This window comes from Chrysochloris asiatica, unplaced genomic scaffold (genome assembly GCF_000296735.1).
Source record: "Chrysochloris asiatica unplaced genomic scaffold, ChrAsi1.0 scaffold00138, whole genome shotgun sequence".
Lineage (NCBI taxonomy): Eukaryota > Metazoa > Chordata > Mammalia > Afrosoricida > Chrysochloridae > Chrysochloris > Chrysochloris asiatica.
The window spans coordinates 1,402,644-1,427,699 of record NW_006408656.1 but is presented as its reverse complement, the minus strand read 5'-3'; the positions used below and the strand labels follow the sequence as shown (position 1 = coordinate 1,427,699).

General features: G+C 43.0%; 1 protein-coding gene across 1 annotated transcript; it reads left to right on the top strand.

The window, feature by feature from the left end:
* The first annotated feature begins 2,655 nt into the window (after nt 1–2,655).
* COPZ1 (coatomer protein complex, subunit zeta 1) lies at nt 2,656–24,065 on the top strand. The gene is made up of 8 exons (XM_006869928.1): nt 2,656–2,692; nt 17,067–17,148; nt 17,746–17,837; nt 19,998–20,053; nt 21,476–21,553; nt 21,697–21,748; nt 22,951–22,989; nt 23,642–24,065. The coding sequence occupies exons 1-8, from the start codon at nt 2,675–2,677 to the stop codon at nt 23,687–23,689; spliced, it is 465 nt and encodes a 154-aa protein (XP_006869990.1). The 5' UTR covers nt 2,656–2,674; the 3' UTR covers nt 23,690–24,065.
* The last annotated feature ends 991 nt before the right edge of the window (nt 24,066–25,056 follow it).

Genomic DNA, 25,056 nt, shown 5'->3' with positions numbered 1-25,056 from the left:
CAACAACAGTTCCATATAAATTGGAGGATAAACTTTTTCATTTCTTCAAAGAAATCTGTTGTATTTTGATAGGGATTGGATTGAATCTATAAATTGGTTTAGGTAGTTATGATAGTTTTGTGTCAACTTTGCTTGTCCTGGATTTTCAGTGGTTTAGCAGTTATGATGTAGTTTTCACCTCCATGATGAGATCTAATGTTAGGCAATCAATTCCATGATGTAATCTGTTGTGATCAGCTCTGATCTGATATGATTATCCTATGTATTGTAAATCCTCACTTCTAGGATGTTAATGTGCTAGATGCAATCTACATAATTAGGTTGTGTCTGGAGTCAATCTCTTTTGAGATATAAAAGGAGAGAAAAGTGAGCAGAGCTCAGAGGGACCTACTTCTACTAAGATAGAAGAGCCAGGAGTGGAGTATGTCCTTTGGACCTGCAGTCCATGCATTGTGAAGCTAATAGATTCAGAGAAAGATTGATGCCAAGATATATGGAGGTCTCCAAGGAGTACTGCGTCTATGGATGTTTCTGAAAGGAGACAAGAATCTTTCCACAGAGCAGATAAAAAGAAAGACTTCCCCTACAGCCAGCACTCTGAATTTGAACCTCTAGCTTCCTAACCTGTGAGAGAGAAAAAAAAAAAAATTCTGGATGTTAAAGTCGTCTACTTTTGGTACTTCTGTTTTAGTAGCACTAGATAACTAAGACAGTAGTATTGACATTTCAATGGCTTTAGCTTTCTTGTCTACTCTCACAAATGCTCAAACTTAATTCTGCTCCCTACCAGTGCTTTTCTATATAGTCCTACAAATAATGAAGCCTGAGCACCCAATTGAACTCACAGTCAACGTTCATTCTGCTTGTTTTAGGTAAGGCTTCTTAATCTAGATCGTCCCAAAAATTTAGTTGAAAAACAGTCCAATTGTAACTTTTCTGCTTTGAGATAATTTGTATTGTGGCTTTCAAGGATCTTTCTCCAAAGAGGTTGCAGGTTACCAATAGAGTTCAGAGTCAGCCTCATCAACTGAAACCTTGAGGGGGACTCTGCTTTCTAAAAATATAAGCCTCTAGTTTAAAAGAAATTAAGTCCATAGATAATGGACCTTCATGCTTTGTTTACAAGGCTCAGCATCTCAGCAATTCTGAGAAGACAGTGATAAACTAAGCTCAATCAGGTATAAAATTAGTAATATCTCATACATCAGTTCCTCAACTATAGCTGACATTCTAAATTTATATTTGGGGCCCTAGATTATTGAGGCTTGTCACATGGGACTTCACCAGAAAGTCATTTAAATACCTCCTAACATAGCATATATTAGCTCTGTAGTTTGTTTTGTATTGTTTTTCTTTCTTTCTTTCTTTTTTTTAACTTCTCTTTTAGGCCCTCTGACTCTCCTCCAAAACTATCAAAAAAATCCTGGGTGGTCTGGATTGTCCTCTTAGAGGAATTCTAAAGTCATAGTTGTCAGAAATGAAAAAAAAAAAAAAAAATTCTTTTAGGGATAACATAAGGCAATGGGAGGGAGTCCTGTTGCGGGGCTGTCGGATAAAGCACTGGACCACAAGGTTGGCTGTTCAAACCCCCTAGCCGCTCCTTGGAAACCTCATACAGGGTTGCTATGAGTCAGAACCAACTCGACAGCACGTTAACAACAAGGCAATGGAAATGTCCCTGATCTAAGATGGTAGGTGATCAGGGAACTAATGTATAGGGAAGAGTCAAACTTTATCAAAACCCTTCCCCATTGTGAAATCCCTTTATTCAGTAAACTCTTTTCTCATTTGGTAATGTCCTGTCCTTACTGGAAAACTGAAGACCTTGCTTCTGATACTCTCCCTTACCCCTTTGTCCCGCCCACTTTCTTCTTCCTGGTCTCCAGAGTTCTAGTTCTAACATCCCATATCACGTCAAGCAAAACAAAACAACAACAAAAATGCCTACTTTTATTAACTCATTAGTTTCTTGCCCTTCCCTGGGCTCAGTAAAGTTTGGGACTCCATCTTCGAAAGATTGTTACTGTAATGATGAACTCCCGTCCCCATGGTTCATCTAGCTAACACACTGTGCATCTTGTCTGCACACTATGGTTGCGCAGACTTTCTAAGAGAATGCTGAATTACCAGACAGAACGCGCTTGGGGGCGAGGGGGACAGTGCGGGGAGGAAGGGAGCTAAAGAGGAGAACTAGCTGCAGTTGTCACAGCAACAGGATAGAGGAGGATACCCCAGGGTTTTAGATAAGATTCGGTCCAAAGCTGCCAGTGTTAAAGGCTAAGGGGAACATAGCACCCCCTAGAGGGAGTACATATTATAAAGGCTAAGGCGGGCCGGCGATATCACGTGACCTCTGTCCTACCAATTGAAAATTAACAGTCACTTCCTCTGTTCCCCATGGAAACAACCCCTCCTCTCTGACCCCTCCCGCCCCATTCATTGGTACAATTTTGGCATTTTATTGAGTGTTCAAACTGACAATCAAATACTTGCGCCTTGTGACTGGACATCTTCAGCCTTCAAGCAAGCGAGTACATTGATTGGTCAATACGTTAATGACTTGCACTCGGTAGTCCAATGATCAGTATCCTGGGCGTGGTTTAATGGGGACGTAGGGCCAATCAGCAGGGGCGTTGCTGTTGCGGCTCCACGTCTGCACCAGCTGCGGGGCAAGATGGAGGCACTGATTTTGGTAGGAGCCGGAGGGGCAGCGGAGAAGCTGCGGTGTCAGTAGGGGCTGGGAGTCGGGTTTAAGCACGATTGAGAGGACGGAAAATGGGGACTTCCTGGTAATTATCGGGACTGAAGGTTCTGTCAGTTCAGGAATAAGTGTGTGGCCTACTTCTGGAGCTAAAGCCTCCGATTAGAGTAGGAAGCCCTGCAGGAAAGAAGGCATAGAGTTGGTGAAAAGTTAAGAGGGGCACATGGAGTTCTTAGGATTCATAGAATTATAAACGTACTGGATTGGAGTATTGAGTTATCCCTTAATCTCCTCCTAATTTGAGTTTTCTCAAATCTATAAACTCGCCCCCAGATTTTAAGTGCAGGTGTTTTGTCTTCTGATGATTGTCAGAGTTTGACTCTTCATCCCCTTTACATTCCTTCAAAAACGTTATTTTCTTAATCCCTCTTATATATGGTTGTCATAAAGACTCACTATTTCATCAGAGTTCTGGAATACTTAATAGAGTTGGTATAGACTGTGCAATATGTTTCTAGACTCCTTTTCCTTCCCTGTTTGCTTTTTGTTGTAGGATCTTACATGCGTTCCTCTTTGGGTGGCTAAAGGGGTGTATTAGGTTCATAAGATCCTTTTTCATAAGATTTGTAAGTTCGAATGAATAAACTTCATTGAGTTGAATTCTAGGTCTCTCTTCAGAGAAGCTTTTCTTGTCTTTTCTTTCTGACTTACTGCACGTACACATATCTAGATCCTCCGGTTTCAATTCCCTTCCTTCAAAATAGTAAAAATAGAGATAATTTCTTCTCCTCATATGGGTTGGCCAAGTATACTTAGAAAATATAAATTACAGTTAGTATTTTCTGTTGCAGGCAGTTAGTCACTGTTCTTAATCAGTTAACAGAGTAGGTTAGATGCTAGGGAATTGGTTTCTTAGCAAGTATTCAGTAATTATGTGGGTTAATGCACTGGACTGAAAAGGCGGTGTGAACTGCAAGGTCAGTGACGCAAGCTCACCAGCAGCTCCTCAGAAACCCTATACAGGGTCACTGTGGTTCCAAACTGACTCGAAGGCACAACTTTGTTTTAAGGGTCGCTATGAGTTAGAACTGATTTGATGGCACTTAACAATAAAACTTTGTTTTAGAAGGAAGTTTGCTTGGTGGTAAAGGAGTGAGGGAGGTGATACTTGGGGAGTCTTTCAAATCAAGCATCTGGATGTCTGTAATATGCTGAATTGTTGGAGTTCTGTGTGAAAATTCTCACCGTTTCTCTTAGTTTCCTGTTCCTGCTTCCTCTGTGAAGTTCTATTTCAACCCACTTCTTGTTACATTAAGTGCTAGCTAGTTGATCCTGACCCATAGCTCACTGTATAGGGTTAATGAGTGTGGTTGGGTTTGAGCCACTGTAGTTAGAAGACCAGTGCTTATCCTATAGTGTCACATCAAGACTGCTTCCTTATATTCAGTTAAATGTGTAAGATGCTGCATTCATAGTACCCATGCTGACTTGGTCAGGTACCCTTGATCTTTGGTTTCCTAACTGTGTTGTAGCTGATTATGACTCATGGTGACCTCCTGTGTGTTAGAGTAGATAATGATTCTTATCACAAGGAAGCTGTGTAAAGAGGCTTGGGGAAACTAAAATACAGGGAAAAGACTTGCTCAAGAAAGTCAGTGTCAAAACTAAGATTAGATTTTTATGTCCTCAACTTCCTAAACCAAGTCTCTCTCTGATGTTGCTGAGTTTCTCTTATCAGCTTTCCTTCTCTTCATGCAATATTGTCCTTTCAGCCATCAGTTATTTAAAGCTTTGGGTGAGCACAGAATACCAACAGGTATCAGTTCCTGTACTATGCTGGTCTCCAGGGTTCTTAGGATATTAAATTTATTTTTACATTTATGTAAATATATTTCAGTGAATGGAAAAGGGTCTCAGTACGGCCAATATTCTCCATTAATAACTTAGGGAATCTTAAAGATCAGTGACTTATATCCTTCCCCCTTTATGCCCTTTTTCCTCAAGGCTGAATTACTCTAGCAGTCTAGATCCTTAAATCTTTCCTCATGGGTAGCTCTTTCCAACTTTTTAGTTTCCTCTATACATTTTCATTAATTTTGGTCCGTAGTTAAAATATTTGCACTTTTCCTCCATTCTTCAAGCCTTTCTCAAGTGGAGTCTCAGAGAATTAAGCCCTGATGCTCTGAGGCATCTATTGTAAAATGATTTAGCTCGTCCTCTGCATCTAGAATGGCATTTAGTTTTGTACCATGTTGGGGAGAAATGAAAAAAACACACCAAAACCCAACATAGCTATTTAAATAATTTTCTGTATTCTGTGCTTCAGTTGAAGAGCTCTGAAAGCCAGGTGATATTTCTTAAATCTCTATTACTCTCACTATCTCACATGCTGGCCCACCAAATTTAGCTTCATTGTATTAAGAACCACCCTTCTTCACTGCACCTTTTTTTCTCATCCCCTCCTCTGCCTACTCATCATCTTCTCCTGATTCTTAGGTGGCCATCGTTGTGATGAAAAGAATGAGGACTCTCTGGATCTCAGCTTAGATCTCTACTGAACTAAAAAGTTTACTCTATGAATTTATTTACAAGCCACTCCTTAAAGAGGGCAGATTCTTAACAACGTGCTTTTATGTTTTCTCTTTCCACATTTCGTTTCCTGGTTTGGTTGGACCACTGGGGAAATCTGGTGAGAGCATATTTTATCCTCACCCCACCTCTACAAGGCACTAAGAGAAAGAGAAGGTACGCTAGAGATGGTCAAGAAGAACATTGATCATAATTTGCTCTGACTATGGAACTGTCTAAATACTATAAAGTTCCTTTCATTTAGTGGGTCACGTTATTTTCTTGAGTTAAATAATCTTGGCCTGTCTTCCAACTGTAATAGTCTAATCTTTCTCCGGTCTTTTTGTAGTTTCTAATGAAGGGAGACTCCTTTCCCTTAGTTTTCAATGTTTAGTAGTAATGCTTTCTGCCTGCATTTTTGAACTCACCTTCCTTTCTCATGCTGTTTTAGTGAATGGAAAAGGGTCTTAGTACGGCCAATAGTCTCCATTAATAACTTAGGGAATCTTAAAGATCAATGACTTCTATCGTTTCCCCTTTATGCCCTTTTTCCTCAAGGCTGAAGTACTCTAGATCCTTAAATCTTTCCTTAATTGGTTTTATTTCTCCTGATTTTCTCTGGTAAGAAGCCCTCATGACACAATAGTTAATTGCTCTGCTGATAACCAAAAGGTTGGTGGCTCAAAGCCACCAGCTACGCTTTGTGAAAGGGAAAACTTGGCAGTCTGCTCCTGTAAAGATTATTGTTACACTGTTGTTGAGTCAGTTCTGACTCATAGCTATCCTGTAGAGGGTTTCCAAAGAGCACCTGGTGGGTTTGAACCACCAATCTTAGCAGTTCAGTGCCTGTCCTACAGTACCACACTTAGGAACCTCCTATGAAGATAACAGCCTAGAACTTTGGGGCAGTTCTACTCTGTCACATTGCCTCAGAATCAACTTGAAGACCCACAACAACAACAATCCTCTCTCGAGTCACTTTTTGATTGCTTTTCCAGTACTTTACAGACTAGACTTCTAATTCTGCCCTCGTCTCTTAATAACTTTTCTATCCTAAAACAGTGATCAAATCCCAAATTCTAAACCTTATTCAAAACCCGGGCCAGCCAAAGTGCACAGAGTATGTGTAGATATGGAGGAGGAAACTATGCTGAATATATCCATGACTCTTAAGGTTGATGTTGCTCCATGGCCTTTGCTTCCTGAATCATCTTAATGGGTCTTTTGTTAAATTCCTTTGGCACTAACAGTAGAGGTACTTGGCCTAAATGCCCCCTCCCCCTGCTCTAGGCAAAGGTATCAATTACATTAAGCCCCCAAAGCACTCCCATCTCTTTCCTGGCAGTCCCTTGTGCCCCTCTTCCAGCTGCGTCCTTGCTGGTGCCTGGCCTCTCCATTTCGTTAGGAGAAGCAATCTTGTTCCTGCACGGTGGAGATATATTTCTCAGCTAGGGCGCAAGCAGTGCCAGCACTGCCCCCGGTGAGGTCCCTGGCAGCCATAAAAATTTTTATTGTGATTATGTTGGTGTCGGGGTGTCCATCTGGGTTATTGCACACCTAGTTTAATTGATTGAAGTTTAATTTATTGACACTTCAAATTAAATGATCAGAATAAACTGTGCTGTTACTCTGGCCAGCTTGTTTTAATGGTTGATTGCTGGAAGCAGACCTCGGCTTGAACTAAAACCCCCAAAGAGCAATTGACGCTGCTTCTAACTCTCCCCATGTCTTGCCCTCCAAGAAGACCTCGTTATAGATTTCCGACGTATTTATATATGTTTTTTCCCTCTCCTTCACAGTAGTGGGAAAGAGTTGGTCCCTGGCAAGGTATAAATTATATCAAAGGTCTAGGGTTGCTGTCACATGGTCTAAAAAAGCGGAGAGGGCCTCCATGTGAAGAAAGCCAGACCCTTGAGAAGTCAGGTCTTCCCTGGGAGGCAGAGGAACAATGCAGTTATCCAGATATTTGAAGAAGCAAAGGCTTCATGGCAGATTTAGTGTCTGTTTCATCTTGATATCTGCTACTGTTTTTTACTTTGTCGACATAACTTGATCATGACTTGATCGAGTGAGGATATTGATAAGAAAACTAGTTATAAAAAGAGGAACTAGAAGAGGCAAAGGGTGTAACAGGAGTAAAGAGTCAGTTCTTACCTAACCACTTGTTGTTATGTGCCGTGGAGTTGGTTCTGACTCATAGTTGGACCCTGTACAGGGTTTCCGAGGCTGTAAATCTTTACGGGAGCAGAAAACCTCATCTTTCTCCCGCGGAACAGCTGGTAGTTTCAAACTGGTGACCTTGCAGTTTGCAGCCTGATTCGTAACCACTATGCTACCAGAGCTCCTTAGGCTAGAGAATTTAGGAAAGAGAGACAGAATGCTGATGAAGATGGATTGGAAAACTGAGTTTGGATGTCTGCACTTGACAGTGTTTTGCCCTGCCTCCCCTAATTCTGGAAGGATTTAAAAACCAAAAGCAAACCTACTGCCATTGAGTCAATTCCGACTCATAATAACTCTGTAGGACAGAGTGCTCCTTAGGGTTTTTGAGACTTGTAATAAATCTTTATGGAAGCAGACAGCCTCATCTTTCTCCTGAAGAGCAGCTGGTGGATTTGAACTGCAGACCTGTGGTTAACAACCCATCCCGGAACCAACTATACCACCAGGGCTCCTTTGGATAAATTTTTGTTGTTAAATGCTGTTGATTTCTACTTACAGCAACACATGTTGTTAAGTGCCTTGGAGTAGGTTCCTACTGAGAACAACTGAGTCTGGGATTACCGAGGAGTGACTGGTGGGTTTGAACCACTGACCTTGTGGTTAGCAGTCCAGTGTTTGTTTTAACAGTACCACACTAGTGACCCTATGTAGATTCCCTAGCCTTTATCACCTCTTCTGGTGTTCCCCCTACCAACTTTTCAGGAAGTCCTTCTGTTGTGTAGTTGAAGTCATACAAAGGGGCTTCAAAAAGTTTATGGAAAGATTCCACTATCTTTTAATTCCTTTTTTTCCATGAAGTTTTTGAAGCCCCCTTGTATATACTTCAGTCAAAGCCTCTGTCTCTCTATTTTGATTTTTTCCTCACTCTTGAGGCTGATATCTTCAGTCACAGCCAGTTTACCTGGATAGCTGTCTACCAGTTTTCTTCCTTTTCTTTTTCCACTTCTTTTCTGCTGTCTGGTTTTTAGAGAGACTGGATTGAACCAAGAAGAGGTTAGCAATTGGGGAAACAATTCTGAAAAATGAACGCAGAAGCTGTTAGTTCAGTGTTTCATAGACTGGCTATTCTTTTCAGGACCAGGGGTTGGGAGAGACATGAATCATGATACAAATCATGGTCAAGGTTGCAATAGAAATGGATCCAGCCCCATTTGACTTTTTCCTTTGCTGAGTGGTATTTTTTTATTTTTATTTTTTAATGTTTTATTGTGAATTGTGTGATAGTCTACATGGGAGAACATCGTCTTTACACTCATTCCATCATCCATCATTTCATTGGCATAGTTACCCTCCCGTCCATGCTTCCTCACCCAACCAAGGGGTGTACCCTGTAAGCCTACACCCCCCCACCACCACCACAGTCATCAGCCCCTTTCCATCTCCTGATCCCGAGTCCCCAGCCCCACCATCTCTTGACGTTGTCTTCCCTTCCGCCATCTCAGGCCTCACCACCCCTTTGGGTAGGATTCTGCTCTTCGCTCTTCTCTATCGATGGTCCCAGGGTCCTCCGCTCCTAGACTGATAAGTCAATCCTGAGTGGTATTTTAATGTGAGCTTCTGGGAAGGCAGGAAATTCTAACGTTGCTCCAGATCTCAGGGTGTGGAGTACAGTCTGATTGCTACTTGTTCATTTCTCTTCCCAGCAGTGCTGCTTTGTGTCCTCATTTCTAGTGATTATCTTTGCAGTTCCATGATAGCTGAAGAATTAGGGACTGTGTGTTCCCTGGGCAACAAATTCTCCAGAAGACAGACTTTCTGAATTTTAAGAAAAGGCCAAAGACTGCTTTCCTGACGAGCTTGGGGCCTGGTTGTGTCTTTTCTGCCCATTTCAAACCACCAAATTCAGCCATTGTAAGCTGAAGGGGTGTGGTGCTGACCTTTGCTCCCTCTGCTGGCTGTGTTACGTTTTCTCAATCATACTCACGAATTTATGAAGGCTGCACACGTATTGAAGTCATTACTAGGTGTCAGGCAAAGGAGAGGGGGTGGAGTGATTTGCAAAAGTATCACTCATTTTCTTTTCCCCATACCACCTTATTATCTTCAGAAATATTCTCAGATTTAATTCTAAATCCAGGTCTTTGAACTCCCTGAAATCATAAAAAATTGTGATTGTGTATTTTGGGGGGAACAAAGGTCCATAGATTTCATCAGCTTGTCAGAGGGGTCTTCTGTAATACAAAAAAGGTATTAACCTTAACCAGTCTAGGTCAGGCCTCTCATTTCTCCAGTGAGGAAGCTGAGTCCCCGAGAAAGTAGTTAATTAAACTTCAGTTAACAGCTAAGCCAGAATATAATGCAAGTGTCTTAGGAGTTCAGAAACATTTTCTTCAGCTACGTTATATGTAATGTCAGAATTCTTGGTGACTGTGCGTTCCATAGTTTGTATCTGTCGAGTAGGCTCTTCTTGTCATCAGTTTCATTTATTCCAGTCTGTGTCAGCGGGCTAATGTTTTGTGGTACCTGTGGCTCCTGTTCTTTCCTTAGATCCTGTGCTTACTGGATCTTACCAAGCCCTTGGGTGGGATGTGAAAACTCCTCTTCTCTTTGAAAGACCTTAGCTAAGTCTTTTCTTTTCACCTAACAAATTGGAGCCCTCAGCTCCAGGAAAGCTTTTTTTTAAAAAAGAAAAAAAAAAAAATTTAAAAAGCTTTTTTGTGTGAATTGAGCGAAAGTTTACACAGCAGATCATTAGTTTTACATTCAGCAAATCATATACTTTATTTCATTACAATGAATATAATCCTCTCCATGAACCATCAGTTAACAGTATTTTTCTCTATTCATTTTAGCTCTTTTATTTATTTATTTATTTAAACATATATAATAATTTATACCACCAAAGGGCACATTCTGCAAGTCTGCCTCCTGGCCGCCAGCTCTCAGTTCCTCTCTTTCCATTAATCTAGAGTCCTCAGCTGCTCCCTCTTTCCATTGCCCATCTCTGCCTCCGAAAGCTGGACAGTGAATTAGGAAGATTGTAGAAGAATTGATGCTTTTGAGTTACGGTGTTAGAGGAGAATATTGTAAATGCCATGGGCTGCCAAAAGAACCAACAGATTTGTGTTGGAAGAAGTGCAGCCAGAGTTCTCCTTGGAGGCCAGGATGGCCAAACTTCATCTCTCATATTTCGGACATGTTGTCAGGAGGGACTAGTCGCTAGAGAAGGATATCATGTTTGGTAAGGTGGAGGGTCAGAGAAAAAGAGGGAGACCCCCAGTGAGATGGATTGGCAGATTGGCAGCATCAATGGGGGCTCAAGCGTGGCAACAGTTGTGAGGTTGGCCCAGGACTGGGCAGTGTTTTGTTCTGTTGTGCATAGAGTCGCTATGAGTCAGTACTGACTCGATAGCACCTAACATCAACAACAGCAACAATCTCTGCCTCCGTCTCTGGTGTTGCTGCTTCTCCCAGGAAGGCTTTTCATTTTAAAGAAGTTGGCACAGAGGCAGGGAGTGAAATACCTGCTTACCTACATAGAAGTGGAAGTGATCTCTAGAAATTTCCCCTTCTAATGTCTCTGACTTCACTTGGTTTTACTTTATAAATAGAATTTAAGGAACAGCATCAAGTTACAGTTTCTAATTGATCAAGACCGATTGCCAGGGTACTTAACTCCCTTTGGCATGCCTGAAGGATTTCTTTAGATGTAGGCCCTGGAAAGCTCAACCAGATTCTTAACTTGTGCTTTTCTTTGCTATGTGGATAGCATCCTCTAGCTCTACAAATCTTGTTGATGTATTTTGTTTTGTTTTGTTTTTTTCCACCTAAATGAATCAAGTAATTAGCCATAACCCTCATCTAGCCCCTCTAGCGGTTTCAGTCACTAATCCCCCATTCCTGTTTTGATGGTACAGACTTACTCCAGTGCTTTTTCAGAGCCTTTCTCTACTAGTTCCACTTACAGGATGTGGAAATGTTAAGTGCTGTGGAGTCCTGTGCTATCCCCACAGTTGTTACTCTTGAGCCCATTGCTGCTGCCCCTGTATCAGTCTGTCTCATTGGGCATTTTCCTCTTTTTCACTGACTCTCCAGTTTACCAAGCGTGATGTCCTTCTCCAGGGGCTGGTCCCTCTTGATAACATGTCCAAAGTATGGGAAAGGAAGTCTTGGCATCCTGGCTTCTAAGAAGCATTCTGGCTCTACTTCTTCCAAGATAGATTTGTTTGTTCTTTTGGCAGTCTATAGTCCTTTTAATATTCTCCTCCAACACTGTAATTCAAATGCATCAAGTTTTCTGTGGTCCTCCTCATTTGTTATGAGGCGATTGAAAATACCATGACTTGGGTCAAGCTCACCCTAGTTCTCAAACTGACATCTTTGCTTTTTAACACTTTAAAGATGCAGAGATAATAGCTTTTATTCAGAATTGCATTTTAAGTATTTTTGCTAATTAGTCTGAGGAAGCTGCAGATGAATTGGAAGGCCCACAGGGGGCAGCACTAGGAATGATTCTTTCCTTTTAGTTATGTCTTTGCTGCGGGAGGGGGTACTGGGAGATGTTGATGTTTTTCATCAGACTTCAGAAGCCCTCCTCCCCATGGAGATCAAAGACTCATTTTCTGTAGCCTAGTTGTTTATGCAGTGTTGTATTCTTTGTCTTGAGGAGAGTGCATATTAGTTTTTTTTTTTAAATAATAAAAACATACATGAAATCTATCAGAGCCACCCAGTCTTCCATAAACCAATCTGCCTACACATCATTTCCAGGTACCATTAGCATTTGAGGTGAAGTTCTGTTATACACTCAGGCTGTAGCTCTGTGAAAGTCAGTGCATCACAGAACTTTGTCTCGAAAGCTTTCTAGCAACTACCCATTTGAAGGGTGGGAGGGAAGAATAGACCTTTTAAATCCTTTGAACATGGCCCTAAACTTATAGGGTCTAGCTCATCATTTAATGTGTTACAAGGTCAAGCTTAATCCATTGTCCAGAAAACCCATTTCTCAGTAGCTGGGAGTTATTTATAAACTTGCCCTTTGCAAAAACTTAAAATGAAATTACATTCTCAGTAATGGCTTCCAGGGCCTTTAAACTGGCTGGTTTTATGGCATGAGGGGAACTCCTGCCTCTCCCCATTTGTGAAAGGTAAGGGCCCCAAACTGAGGTGGAACCAGCTTCAGTCAGGAGGTGGCAGGAGAAGTAAAGAGAAGCTTCTGGCTTTAGCTCTGGCAGAGTGGAGTGTTAAAGCAGTGTTTACACTCTTGTCTAAATTCTCAGCTTTATTTAGTGTGGCCCTTCGTTTGGAAGTTTGAAATGATCAGCTTTTTCTGGAGTACGTTCTTAACCCTTTTAGTGTTGTAATAAAGGCAAATTTGATTTTTTCTCCTTGCTTGCCTTTGCCAGTCTTTGATTCTTCCCAGGAAGAGCCAATGTCTCTAATATTGGGCTTCCTTTGACAGTGTCTTTCAGGAAGCCAGTGGAAAGAGCCAGGAGCAGAACCTAGGAGTCTGTTTCTGTCTTTGCTAGCATGACTGCCTTAGGCACTTACATGCTATTGGCCATAAAGGACATTGTCTAATTCTCCCAGTTGGTTGGTAACCATGAGGGTTTTTCTTTCTTCTGGCATTCTTTCTAGGGATGCCAGACTCTGTGGCAGCAAGAACCAGTTACCTATTCCAGATCAATGCCCACTGTAAATCATTGGGCAGCTCTTTAAGGTTGCCGTGAATATGGGTAGAGAGATACAGAGCCAAAACATTCTGAGGAAAAATAATTTCCTTCTCTGTGAACTGCTTTTCTTCTCTTAAGGAAATTTAATCTGATTGATGTCCCCCTTTTGGTGAATTGAAGACCCAAGTTGCTGAGCCTGCTTTATAGGAAGATCTTTTTTTTTGGCGGAGGGGAGTTAGGAAGACTGCTTCAATTTGTGACTTTTCAGACTCTAGAAGGAGTCCTGGTGTGGCACTGAAGGTAGTGCGCTGAATTGTACAGTCTGTTTGTACTGCAAGGTCAGCAGTTCAAACCCACCAGCTGCTTCTCAGAAACCCTATGTAAGGTCACTATGAGTTGGAACCAACTCAAAGTCACTTAACAACATCATCAGACTCTAGAAGACTTTCCTTTGCTAATCACAGAGTTCTTTAGTTTGAGAAAGGAATTCCTCACATTTTATTTATTCTATAGAGTACTGTTTATAGGAGGGGCATCTCTCTGTCTCTGTTTTAAAAAAAATGTTTTATTGTGAATTCTATGATAGTTTACATGGGAGAACATTAGCTTTACACTCATCCTAACATATATCATTTCATTGCCATGATTACAATCCCCTCCATGCATCATCAAACAACCAAAGGGTACACCATGCAAGCCTGTTCCTCGGTCGTCAGCACACAGCCACTCTCCCTCTCTGGGTCTAAAGTCCCCAACCACTTCATCTCTCCATGTCTATCGTCTCTGCCTCCATCTCTGGAATCACTGTTTCTCCGGGTAGGGTCCTGCACTCCACTCTACTCCCTTGATGGTCCCAGGGACCTCCGCTCCTGGACTGCAAAGCCAAAGTCAACTACTCCCTCCTTTTACACAACGTCTACCTTTACATTTCCAACCCTCACATCAGTCCTGATAGCTGTTATTCACTATTGTACCACAAGAGTCCTATCCCTATCTCCTTCATCAGCCCCGCCCAGACAGATTGGATACTACTCAGTGGAGATTCAACCTTCCTCCACACCCTTTGGATCTAGGCTCCCTCTTGAAACCTCCGAAGCCAGTAACCCTTGCCTTTGGCATCTCTTAAGGAGTATTTATCAGACAATGGTAGTAATACCATCCAAAAATGGCCACACCAGAAAAATCCATCTATTACAGAAGTCTAATTTTAAGAAGTTTTTACTTTAGTCCAAAACTTTATTTTGAAAACAAATATGAGGTAAGTATATGCAAAACATTATTTTAGACACTGGGGATAAATCAGTGAACAAAACACAAAAATTGCTACCCTCAAATTCAAGTGGGGAAGCTTACATTTTTATAACCTTGTTAAAGAGTGGGTTCCCTTCACACCCATCCATAACTTCCCACAAGCTAGAGTTGGTTCTTTACATGGGACATAAACCTGGAGCCCCATAGGAGAGTTTACATTTTCAAAGGCTGCAGTTTCTGGGACCTTGACAATCATTCTTTACTCCTTACCTTTGAGTCTTTGTTGAGACGTGCTTGGTTTCCTAAGTAAGACCAGGAAAGAGAGGTATTAGGACAACAGCCTTGCCTCATAGCATAGGGTATCAATTGTGAGTAATATTGATTAGAAAGGGATGTGAGCTGGAAACTCCTTCCATACACATATTACTGCCTCATCTCTCTTCCCTCTTTCCTCTCCTCTTTAGCTAATTCCCTAGAACTTGTAGGGAGAGGGGAGAGAGAGCATCAGGTTACTGTAGACTTTGCAACATGATATGCTTGCAGTTGTTTGAGTGTAACCAGTGTAATAGTTCCTTCAGGAGAGCAATTGTCCTCAAAAGTTTGGTTCTTAGTATTCAGAGAAATCACCTCTCCTCTTCACTATTCCCAGGCCTCTCAGATTTTATTTATGTATTTATTTTCAGAGAGGTTCTCTCCTTATTGCTTCTTAACTTTCTCAACATTCAGTTTGGTGTTTGCCCTAGAAGTTAAGTGGTAGTGGTTGGGGGTCTCGTGGAGGCATTGGAAGATGTCTTTCTCACTGGACTGCAGTCAGAAGTAGTGTGTGTGTGCCTGCATGCACGCACGCATTTCCCTCTGCTCCGTGTAGGGGTGGTTTAGGGAAGGCTTGTTTTATGCCTCTGCATTGCTGCTGCATCAGGACTGCAGAAACTTCCAAGTACACTAGGGCATTCAATCCTATTTTCAAATGGCCTTGTGCAGTGCCTCTTAATTAACTGGTCACATTTCCTACCCACTTGTGCATGGGACCCCAGGGAGGGAGGATAATTTGGAAAATACTGTGATATAACATTTCGAACTAATAATGTGACCCACCTTGATTAAGCCCTGTTTAACTCTGGCTCAGAGAAACTGTTTTTCTGGTGCTGCTTTGGAGACCTTGGTTCAGGTGCCCCCTTCCTCACTTGGTCATACTCAGTGGGCAATGCTAAATCTCACCTGGTTGGGGCAGGGAACATACAGAATCCCCACTGTATATACCCTTGTCCCTGTGGGCCTGCGGGGGAGGTATCCAGTTTTCCACTGATGGTGGGAGCTTTCAGGACTGAAGGTGTGTTCATATCTCTTCAGGAACCCTCCCTGTATACTGTCAAAGCCATCCTGATTCTGGATAATGATGGAGATCGACTTTTTGCCAAGGTGAGATTCCCTTTCAAGTTACTTTGGGAGCAGGATTTGAATCAGCTCAAGATTTGAATCTTTTGATTGCCCCTGTTAATTCGTATTCCTTTATACTGTAATTCCGAAAATTCTTCCATCTTTCCTTGATCAGTCTAGATAAAATGTGAGCTGCTTCTGTATCTTTGTTACCTGCTTTCCTACTTGCTGTCTTCAGACTTTGGCCTTCTGTGTTATCTGTATGAGAGTAGGCAAAAGCTTCAGAGTTTTGGTTCCTGAACGAAGTAGTGTTTAAACATGAGAAGCAGCCTTTCCATACCCATCATGCCTGTCACCTTCCCTTTGACCTTATCACTCTGCCTGGGTTTTCCCAGAAAATCCAAGGTTCCATTCCTGGGTTTACAGTTACATCAAGTTTGTTGTCTCTTAACTTACCCAGTGTAATATTTCCAAATTTGGGTCTATTGAAAAAGAGAAAGGACACCCTTCTCTTCTCCCTCTGTATTCTCCCCCTCCTGTAGAAATTTCTTCTGTCCCTGGTGTATTAAGTCTGGGCGAGCATAGCATAAATCAATCAGCAGGTGGAGATTAGTTTAGAATTCACCAGCTGTTCCTCACTGTAATTGGATGTAACTATGCAGGACACCTTTTGAAACAGTTATCCAGTTACTAAATGCCAGACCTGTCATAGGTCTTCAGCTGACTGCGACGGATTAGCCCCTAAAGAGCAGAACGATTTAGCAGCCTGCATCTCCTCCCCCTTGTCACGGAGAGCTTGGGAGTGGGTTTAGCAATGTACTAGATTACCTCCTGCTTCGTTCAGTTTGCAGAAAGGAAAGATAAGATATGAGAGCTCAGGGCAGGGTTTTGTAGCCTTTCTCCATTTCTCAGTTTCATAGTAAGTCAGAGTCTAAAAGAAGCATCCTTCACTCTTGGTGCCTTTTGTATTCCCTGGCACTGCTCCCTGACTCGGGGTAGCTCCTAGGAATCACTTGTTGTTGAGAATGGCCTCAGGAGAGCTTTCCTAGAATGCAGATGGGAGCAAAGCCTCTATCGGAGGACTCAGGGTCTTTTGCCCTGACACAGTCTTAGGAATGTTAAGAGAGGGATCTTTCTTTTTTCTTCTTTTTGTTGGATTACTCACCACTGCCCATTCCCTGCCTCTACAGTCCTTTCTTCTCCCATGTTCATATTTATCATCCACTCCTTGCCTTGAAGGAGAGAAATCCAAGGTCCCACATCAAAACTTAGTCACTGACCATTCTGGACTCCCAGCTCTAATGACCCAATTTGTCTCCTTTCCCTCTGACCAGTACTATGACGACACCTACCCCAGTGTCAAGGAGCAAAAGGCCTTTGAGAAGAACATTTTCAACAAGACTCATCGGACTGACAGTAGGTCATTTTCCTTTCACCACTCCCTATGTTGGGGGAACCATGGTGGGAAGGGGGTGGCGACAAGACTACAAGGAAAGGGTAAAATGACTCTGCCTTCTTTTTTTCCTCCTCCCCTCATATAATAAACTCTTCAGAAATGTAATGGGGAGTTGAGTGTACCTCACGCGGGAATACCGTGCTGGAAGGTTGGCTGTTAGCTACCTGTCTAGTCCCTGGATTTATGAGCCTCACTTGACAAATTTAACTGCAGCTCTGCTTATTGTACCGCATCCATTAGGGCAGGTAAATGGAAGTCTGTAAAGGTGACCGCTCTGCATTTTCACCTCCGAAAGATCGACTAGTATCCTGTCTCATACACAAGGAGGGAAATGAGGGATAGTGGGGGGAGTAGAGGAGAAGACACATTTAGACTCCCCCAAGTTTGTGTTTCTCTTTTGCTCCCTCCAGAACACAAAAAGTAGCCCCACTTTGGATTTTTGGGTCATTATGACCTGTGTTCCCTTAGCCCCAAACAGCTGGATACCAGGCGCTTACAGGAACTCCTGTCCTACCTCCTTATCTCAGACCATCTACTGTTTCCACCTTTTTCTCCAGGTGAAATTGCCCTCTTGGAAGGCCTAACAGTGGTATACAAAAGCAGTATTGACCTCTATTTCTATGTGATTGGCAGCTCCTATGAAAATGAGGTGAGCATACCACCTTCTCTGATTCCACTTCATAAACCTCAGGCACTGGGCCCCAGGAGTACTTTGTCCCTCTGACTTCTGATTGATGAAAGGAAAGTTGTCAGAGATCCCTGTTAACTTCACAAACATGGCCCAGCAAAGGAAGTAGCCTAGAATTGAACCTTTCTTAGATTTATATGTTAACCCTTGAGTAGGAGATACCATATATATATGTTGTTGTTAGGTACCACTGAGTCAGTTCCAACTCATAGTGACCCTGTGCAGAACAGAATGAAACACTGCCTGGTCCTGTACCATCCTCACAATTACGTGTGAGCCGGTGTTGCTGCCACTGTCTCGGTCATTCATGTTGGGGCTCTTCTTCTCTTTTGCTGATCCTCTACTTTTCCAGTCATGATGTTCTTCTCCAAAGACTGATCCCTCCTGATAATGCATCCAAAGTATGAAAGGTGAAATCTCATCATCCTGGAATCTAAAGAGCATTCTAGCTGTATTTCTCCCAAGACAGATTTGTTTGTTCTTCTGGCTGTATATGGCATGCTAACATATGATATCCATATCTCTACCTGGTGGTGGTAGTGGTTGTATGCCATTGAGTCAGTTCTGACTCCTAGTGACCCTGTATCCCGTTTCCGAATCTGTAAATGTTTACAGGAGCAGGAAGGCTCAACTTTCTCCTGAGGAGTAACTGGCAGATTTGAACTGCTGACTTTGTGGTTAGCAGCCTAGCTCATAACCCACTATGCTACCAGAGCTGCCTAGAAATAATGTCTTTAAAGATGGACTTTGAAGGTTGTGGTCAAGGTTGTGGAGATGCCTACTCTTGCTATAAAGGGTCCACTCCTGACCAGTCTTGAGCCAGCTAGCCAACATTCTGGGCTATGTTGAAGCAACACATTCTGAATGGATCACTTGGGGAGGCTATGGATATAGTTCTTCCTACTTCCTAATATGATTGAAAAGCTTCAGGTAGCAACTTCTGGGGGAGCTGTTATGTGCTGTGGAGTTGGTTCCGACTTACTGCGACCCTGTACAGGGTTTCCTTTACGGGAACAGAAAGCCTCATCTTTCTCCCACAGAACAGCTGGTAGTTTCAAACTGCTGACTTTGCGATTCGCAGCCCGATTCATAACCACTATGCTACCAGAGCTCCTTTCTTGGGAGAGTGGTTAAGTGAAAATAGCATTCCTACCCCCAAGTAAAAGGAGTTGTAGCGTAGTGGTTGTGAGTTGGGCTGCTAATCTCCAGGTTAGCAATTTATGGGAGAAAGATGGGGCTTTCTGCTCCTGGAAAGATTTATAGCCTTGGAAACTCTATCATGGTCACTATGAGTCGTAACCAACTCCACAGCACACCACCACCACCGCCACCCCCCGAATAATTTGAAGCAAAAGTAAAGGTTTGAGGGAACCAATTCGTAGCGAGTTCTTGTTGATTATTGCTATAAGAACATTATAATAAATTTTGATTTAAACCTTGCAGCATTTCTTTGAGAGTCCTGGTGTGGCACTGTAGGGTAAGCACTGGACTGCTAACCACACGGCTGATGGTCCAAACCCACCAGCTGCTCCTTAGAAACCCTATACAGGGTCGCTGTGTGTCAGAACCAATTCCATGGCACTTACCAACAGCAACCTGTGTTTTACAGATAAAGAAGCTGAACTATGAGGAACCATGTCAAATTAATTGTATTTGACCATTGTTGAACTATAAAAGGGGTGATTTCGTGTGGTTCAACTGAATAACTTTCCCAAGGTTACACATCTAGAGAATGGTTGTTGGGACTCGAACCCAGATCTATCTAGCTCCAGAGCTCATGCTCTCTACTTACTTTGCTGCCTTCCTCTGGCCTCTGCTTATTGCTTGATTAATGATCAATGACTTCTCTACCTAAGACGTTATGTGACACATAAGGAGTTTGTAAAGATACAAAGGGAACTGTGACATGACAGTTCTGTTGGAACATTCTGGCAAATAGAGACATCACCTTTTGATATTCTGTAGTATAATTTCTATGAGAAACCACACTTCCATGTTATGCTTTGGTTCTTTGTGAAAGCCTGTGCCTTTTGATGCTTAATGGATTAAAAGGTTTTGCTTTTTGGTACTTTCTTCCAGGGCCTTGAACCTTATCCTTTTGCTTCTTGTGTCTCCCAACAGCTAATGCTCATGGCCGTTCTGAACTGCCTCTTCGACTCATTGAGCCAGATGCTGAGGTGAGCACTCCATTCTTGATGTTGTTTTAGAAGACAGAGTAATAGGACTTAAGGATTTATGGAGGATCAGCAGAGGCATCAGGGATATAATTTAGTTTAAAAAGTTGGACTTCTTATCCGAATTATTCATCCTGACAGGAAGTTAGGTGGGAAGCATATCCTTCCATGGAATACATCTCCTGTTAGGGAAGGTGACTAGGACGGAGTAGAATCTTCATTTCCATGGTTACTCTTCTATTCCTTAGAGGCTCTGTCAGAGTTCTAAGAAGAACCTGCTTTCTCAGGTTTCATTTTTTGTACATTCTTGTTGTTGTTAAGTGCTGTTGAGTTGATTCTGACTCATAACGACCCTGTATGGGATTTCTGAGGAACGATTGGTGGGTTTGAGCTGCTGGCCTTGTAGTTAGCTGTCCAGTGCTTATTCTGGAGTGCCACACCAGGACTTTACATTAGACTTATGGAAATGCAAACATAGTCACATGTCCTAGGTGAAACATCAGTCCCTGGGAATGGAGGAAACACTCTCAACTTTTTACTTCTAGTCCTTAATTTTTTTCTTCTGTAGAACAGGACCCTCTCTTCCTCTTCTATCTCCAACCAGTCCTTTGGTCCTCATGTACATGGACAGTAGAAGAGATATAAGATACTTTTCTTAAAAACATCCACAATCTTTATTTCCGTAGCAGTTCCCAAGTGAGCCCAGTACAGACAGCCATCCGGAGCCAAGTAGCAGGCATGCTCAGCCCCACAAAATCAGCACAGAGCAAATGACTCAGATTTCCTCAGGAAAGGGATGATTTATATCTTAGACAGGTGAATGAATAGACTGCGTTTCGGGTGATCTAGTGAAGGAGTAAAATTGACGGATGTGACTGACCACATGCACTAACCTCTGGTTGATGAAGGCCCTGACTATTCCTGGCCACCTGGTTGGGCTGCTTGTCAGGGACCAAGCAGAGTTGTTCAGGGAAAGCATTTAGGAGTAATAAACTAAATGGACTTAGGTTTGTCAGTGCTTGATGCAGAGTTTGTCTGTAAGCACTCGCTTACCTGTCCCTGTCCCGACTTCCAGATTGAGTTTTATGTACTTTTCCCTTTTCCACCCAGTGATGTCAGTGTTTATGATCAGTATCAGGTGCAGCACCCTGACAGGCAGGAAAGAAATACTAGATATGGGTGATCGACTCCTGGAGAGTTAGAAATTGGCTGTATTTTTAAATGATTCCTCATCCTTACTCAGCAAATATAAGTAAGACGTGATTTAGAGTGGGTTTAGGAAAAAGTTGTCCTTCACCTTACTCCTTTGTCTGTCTGTCTGGTTGGTGGAGACGTTGGTTTAGTTTGGGACCCCAAACTCTGGCAGTGGTCTAGAATTTTTTTACACACAGGCTGTGTTCTTTCTTCCCTTGCTGGTGGGGTCAGGAAAAACGTAGAAAAACGAGCATTGCTGGAGAACATGGAGGGGCTCTTCCTGGCTGTGGATGAAATAGTGGACGGAGGGTGAGTTCTGTACCCTAGGTCTGAGGTAAGGTGGTGGGGCAGCTGCCCCTGTCCTAACACAAGTGGGCTTAGTGACCAGAGGTCCTCCAGTAAGTTGATTGTTCAGGACAGAGGGAACAGTAGTCTTTTCTTTGTCTTTGTAGGGTGATCCTAGAGAGTGATCCTCAGCAAGTGGTACACCGGGTGGCATTAAGGGTAAGTAGGAGTGTGTCCTCCTGAATTCTTTTCATCTGTTCATAAACACTCTCCAGGGCCAGACCTGCTGAATGCTTTCTTCCTTAAATGCATCTAAGGGTCAGGGCTCATAGAATACAACCTTCTTCCTCCCTTCAGATTTTCATTATACCAAAGAAGGGACTCAAAAGGAACTTATTCCTGCACTTGATGCGATGCCTAACATCTCATATACAGTCTTTACACAAACTGGACATTTAATACATATTTATTGAATGAATTAATTAAATGAGAAGGAACTTGAGGTGGGTTTATTCTTCATTTGGGGATAGATCCCAAATATCTGAGGGAGATGAGTGTTTTCTTTTAAAGTTTTAGGTAACTGAAAAAAAGCACCTTTCAGTCAGATAGTACTTATTTTTTAACATCTTAGTCCTTTCTGATAATAGTAATATCAGAGTCTGAGTTAGCCATAGAAGGCGCCAAGTGTAGTCTGTTGGGGGTGATAGTGGCTGCAGAGAGAGCTCACCTGAAATTCTGGGGGGTGTAGAGATGTTTGAGCAAAGCAGATCTCCCCATTCATAGAAATGTCCCAGCTCTGACCTCCACAGAGTGAAGGCTAACAGTGCGGGCTAATGGGAAATCTTCTCCCTTAACTGCTGTGGACTCCATTTGCATAGTTTAATCTTCTCCTCTAACATATGTCTCTATGTGGCAAGAGAGAGGGTCCCCCCCACTTGCCCCCCTTCCCTTTCTCAGGCTGCTGTTGCAGCAGTTTATTTCTTCAAATTAACATGCTGTCGTTACCCATCAGGCCTTGCAGGATCCATTAAACTACCCCTGGCTCCCCCTCATGCTTTCCCTAGCCATATTGATATTCAGGGAAGGTTTTTCCTGACTAGGGAATTAGGCCCCCACCCCCAAGTTTAGGGAGTTGAGGATCAAATAACCTGCTAATTACTTGGAATCCAATATATCTTTTAAACCCTCCTGTTTTAAAATAAAGGGATAGATGAACTGACCTTTTTTTGCTCACAGAGCCTCTGGCCAGATGAAATTTTGACTGTGTTAGGATGATTCTTTCCCAGAAAGGACTGAAAAGTTTAGTTCCTCTGGCCTGTGCTTCAGTGTAAAAGACCTCCTCTTCCTTCTCCACTACCAAACTCCAAACAGGTCTTACTGTAGCTTTCCCTCTGCTGAGTGCCTGTCTTTGTGTACTGTAGGGTGAAGATGTCCCCCTTACGGAGCAGACAGTGTCTCAGGTATGGCTTTCTCCCCTCTCCCGGGTCTAAAGAGGGTAGAATAGTATTCCTCCCCAACCTGCTAAATCCTAATGCACTAGAGCCTGAAGACCTCTTCCTAGGCGCCTTCTTATTCCAGAGAACAGAGTCAACCGCTTCCTACCCCCACCCCCAACTCCTAGTTTCCTGTGAGCAGTGGCTGTCAGCCTAGCTGTTTACCCTTCAAACCCTCCCTGCCTGCTGCCTCATTCAGTGATTTATTCCCCAGCAGAGGCTTGCTTTAAGCAGATGGTCTGTGTGCACACACACTCTCCTCTTGCTTTCTCTTATTATTCAAATGAGGGCCAAGCTGGAAATGCATATTCCAGAATATGCAGGCTTTGCAGTGCTACCACCTTGACTGCAGATAGATTATCTACCTGATTGGGGGCTGGGCAAGGGAAGGGTTCTGTTTTATTTCCCCAATGAATTTGAATTGTTTGGGAATTTCTTGAACTCTGACAATCTTCAAGAGCCATTAAGAGTTTCTTCTCATCCCTCTACCCTTGGGGATTTTCTGCCCCCCATTTTCTAAAGAACAGGAAAGGCAGGTAATGGGAAGGAGACCCCTCTAGTCCCCATTCCCACCTTTCCCCCCAGCCAGCCTGGCCCAAAGCTACCTTTGTCTCTGCAGGTGCTGCAGTCGGCCAAAGAACAGATCAAGTGGTCCCTGCTTCGGTGAAGACCCCACTGTTCTGGCTCCTCCCTCCCTTCAAACATCGCATGTCTACTGTGACTTCTTACCTAGTCCCCTAATTGATACGCTCAGGGTCATCTTGGGGATCACAGGGATCCTTAAATTTCCATCCTATCTGTGGTTGGACCCCCCCATTACACACACATTTCCTGTTTTGTCTCACTATTCTTGCCGTTCTTAGAGTAAAGCTCCCACCAGATTTAGACCCAGGACAGGGTATACCCTCGTCCTTTCTAGACTGGATTGTGCTCCCATGCTGCCCTATCCCCCATATTTCCTCCTAAATTTCTGTGCTCTTTGCTGCAACTACACTTCAGATCAAAGCAGAAGAAAGAATGTGCTGAGTGTTTTCCTCCCTTTGTGAGGCCTTCATCCCAACAGCCATATGTCCAGTAAGGGGAGGGAGAGAGAATTCTTTTCTGTAGAACTAGTGAAAAAACGGGGTATCCAGTCTCAGCCCCAGCTCCAGCCCCACTCAGTGGCCTCAGCATTTTCTCCCATTCCTTCTTATTGCTCTGCCCTTCAGCCTTGGAAAAGAGACTGAGAACAGTTCACAGGGAGGGGACAGAGCAGAAGAAACAGTGATTTAAATTGTATTGGATAGAGCTTATAAAATGCTGCGTTTCAGTCACAGCTGCATTCACTACCCTGATTCTGGCTTATAACTTCAAAACTGCTGTGGTTTGTGATTGTTCATTGTGGGAGTGTCCATCTCTTGGTCCACTACCTTAACTGTCTACCTTTACTACCCGTGGGATCTTTTCCTGGCCTGTCCTCATGGTGCCCTGGAGCAAAGCCAGTCCCTGGAACTGAAACTCCATTCTAGTCTTGGGAAGAGGACTTTCTGCTCTGAACTGGGGAGGGGATGGAATTTATGACTTGGGCCTCTGGGCTCTCTTAAGTCCCCTAGGCTCCCCCACATGCTTTTCACTCCCTGCCTTGGGTCTGCAGTCTTTGCTGCTTAACCCTATCCTCTCTCTACCTCTGCTTCCATTTCACATCCAAGCAGTATGTCTGGGCGCTTCTCCTGCCTGGGTTGTTAAGAGAGGTGTTTTTTTGTATTGTTGTTTTTTTCTTCATAAAACCATTGGGATTTGGGTTTCCCTAGGAAGATGAAGGATGGGACACCCACCCTTGGGTCTTATGTTTCCCATGGTTTCAAAACTTTCTCCTCACAAAAATATCTCAGAAAATCTGAGACTTAAGGGGTCTCTCCTACTCATGAACTGCCAGTTCTCCAAGACTGAAGTGGGCAGATAACTGGACATATTTGAGGGGGGCATTTTAGTGTAAGAGATGTATGGAGTCAGGAGATCGCCACCTTCATACACTACTCTGTGTAAAGAATAATA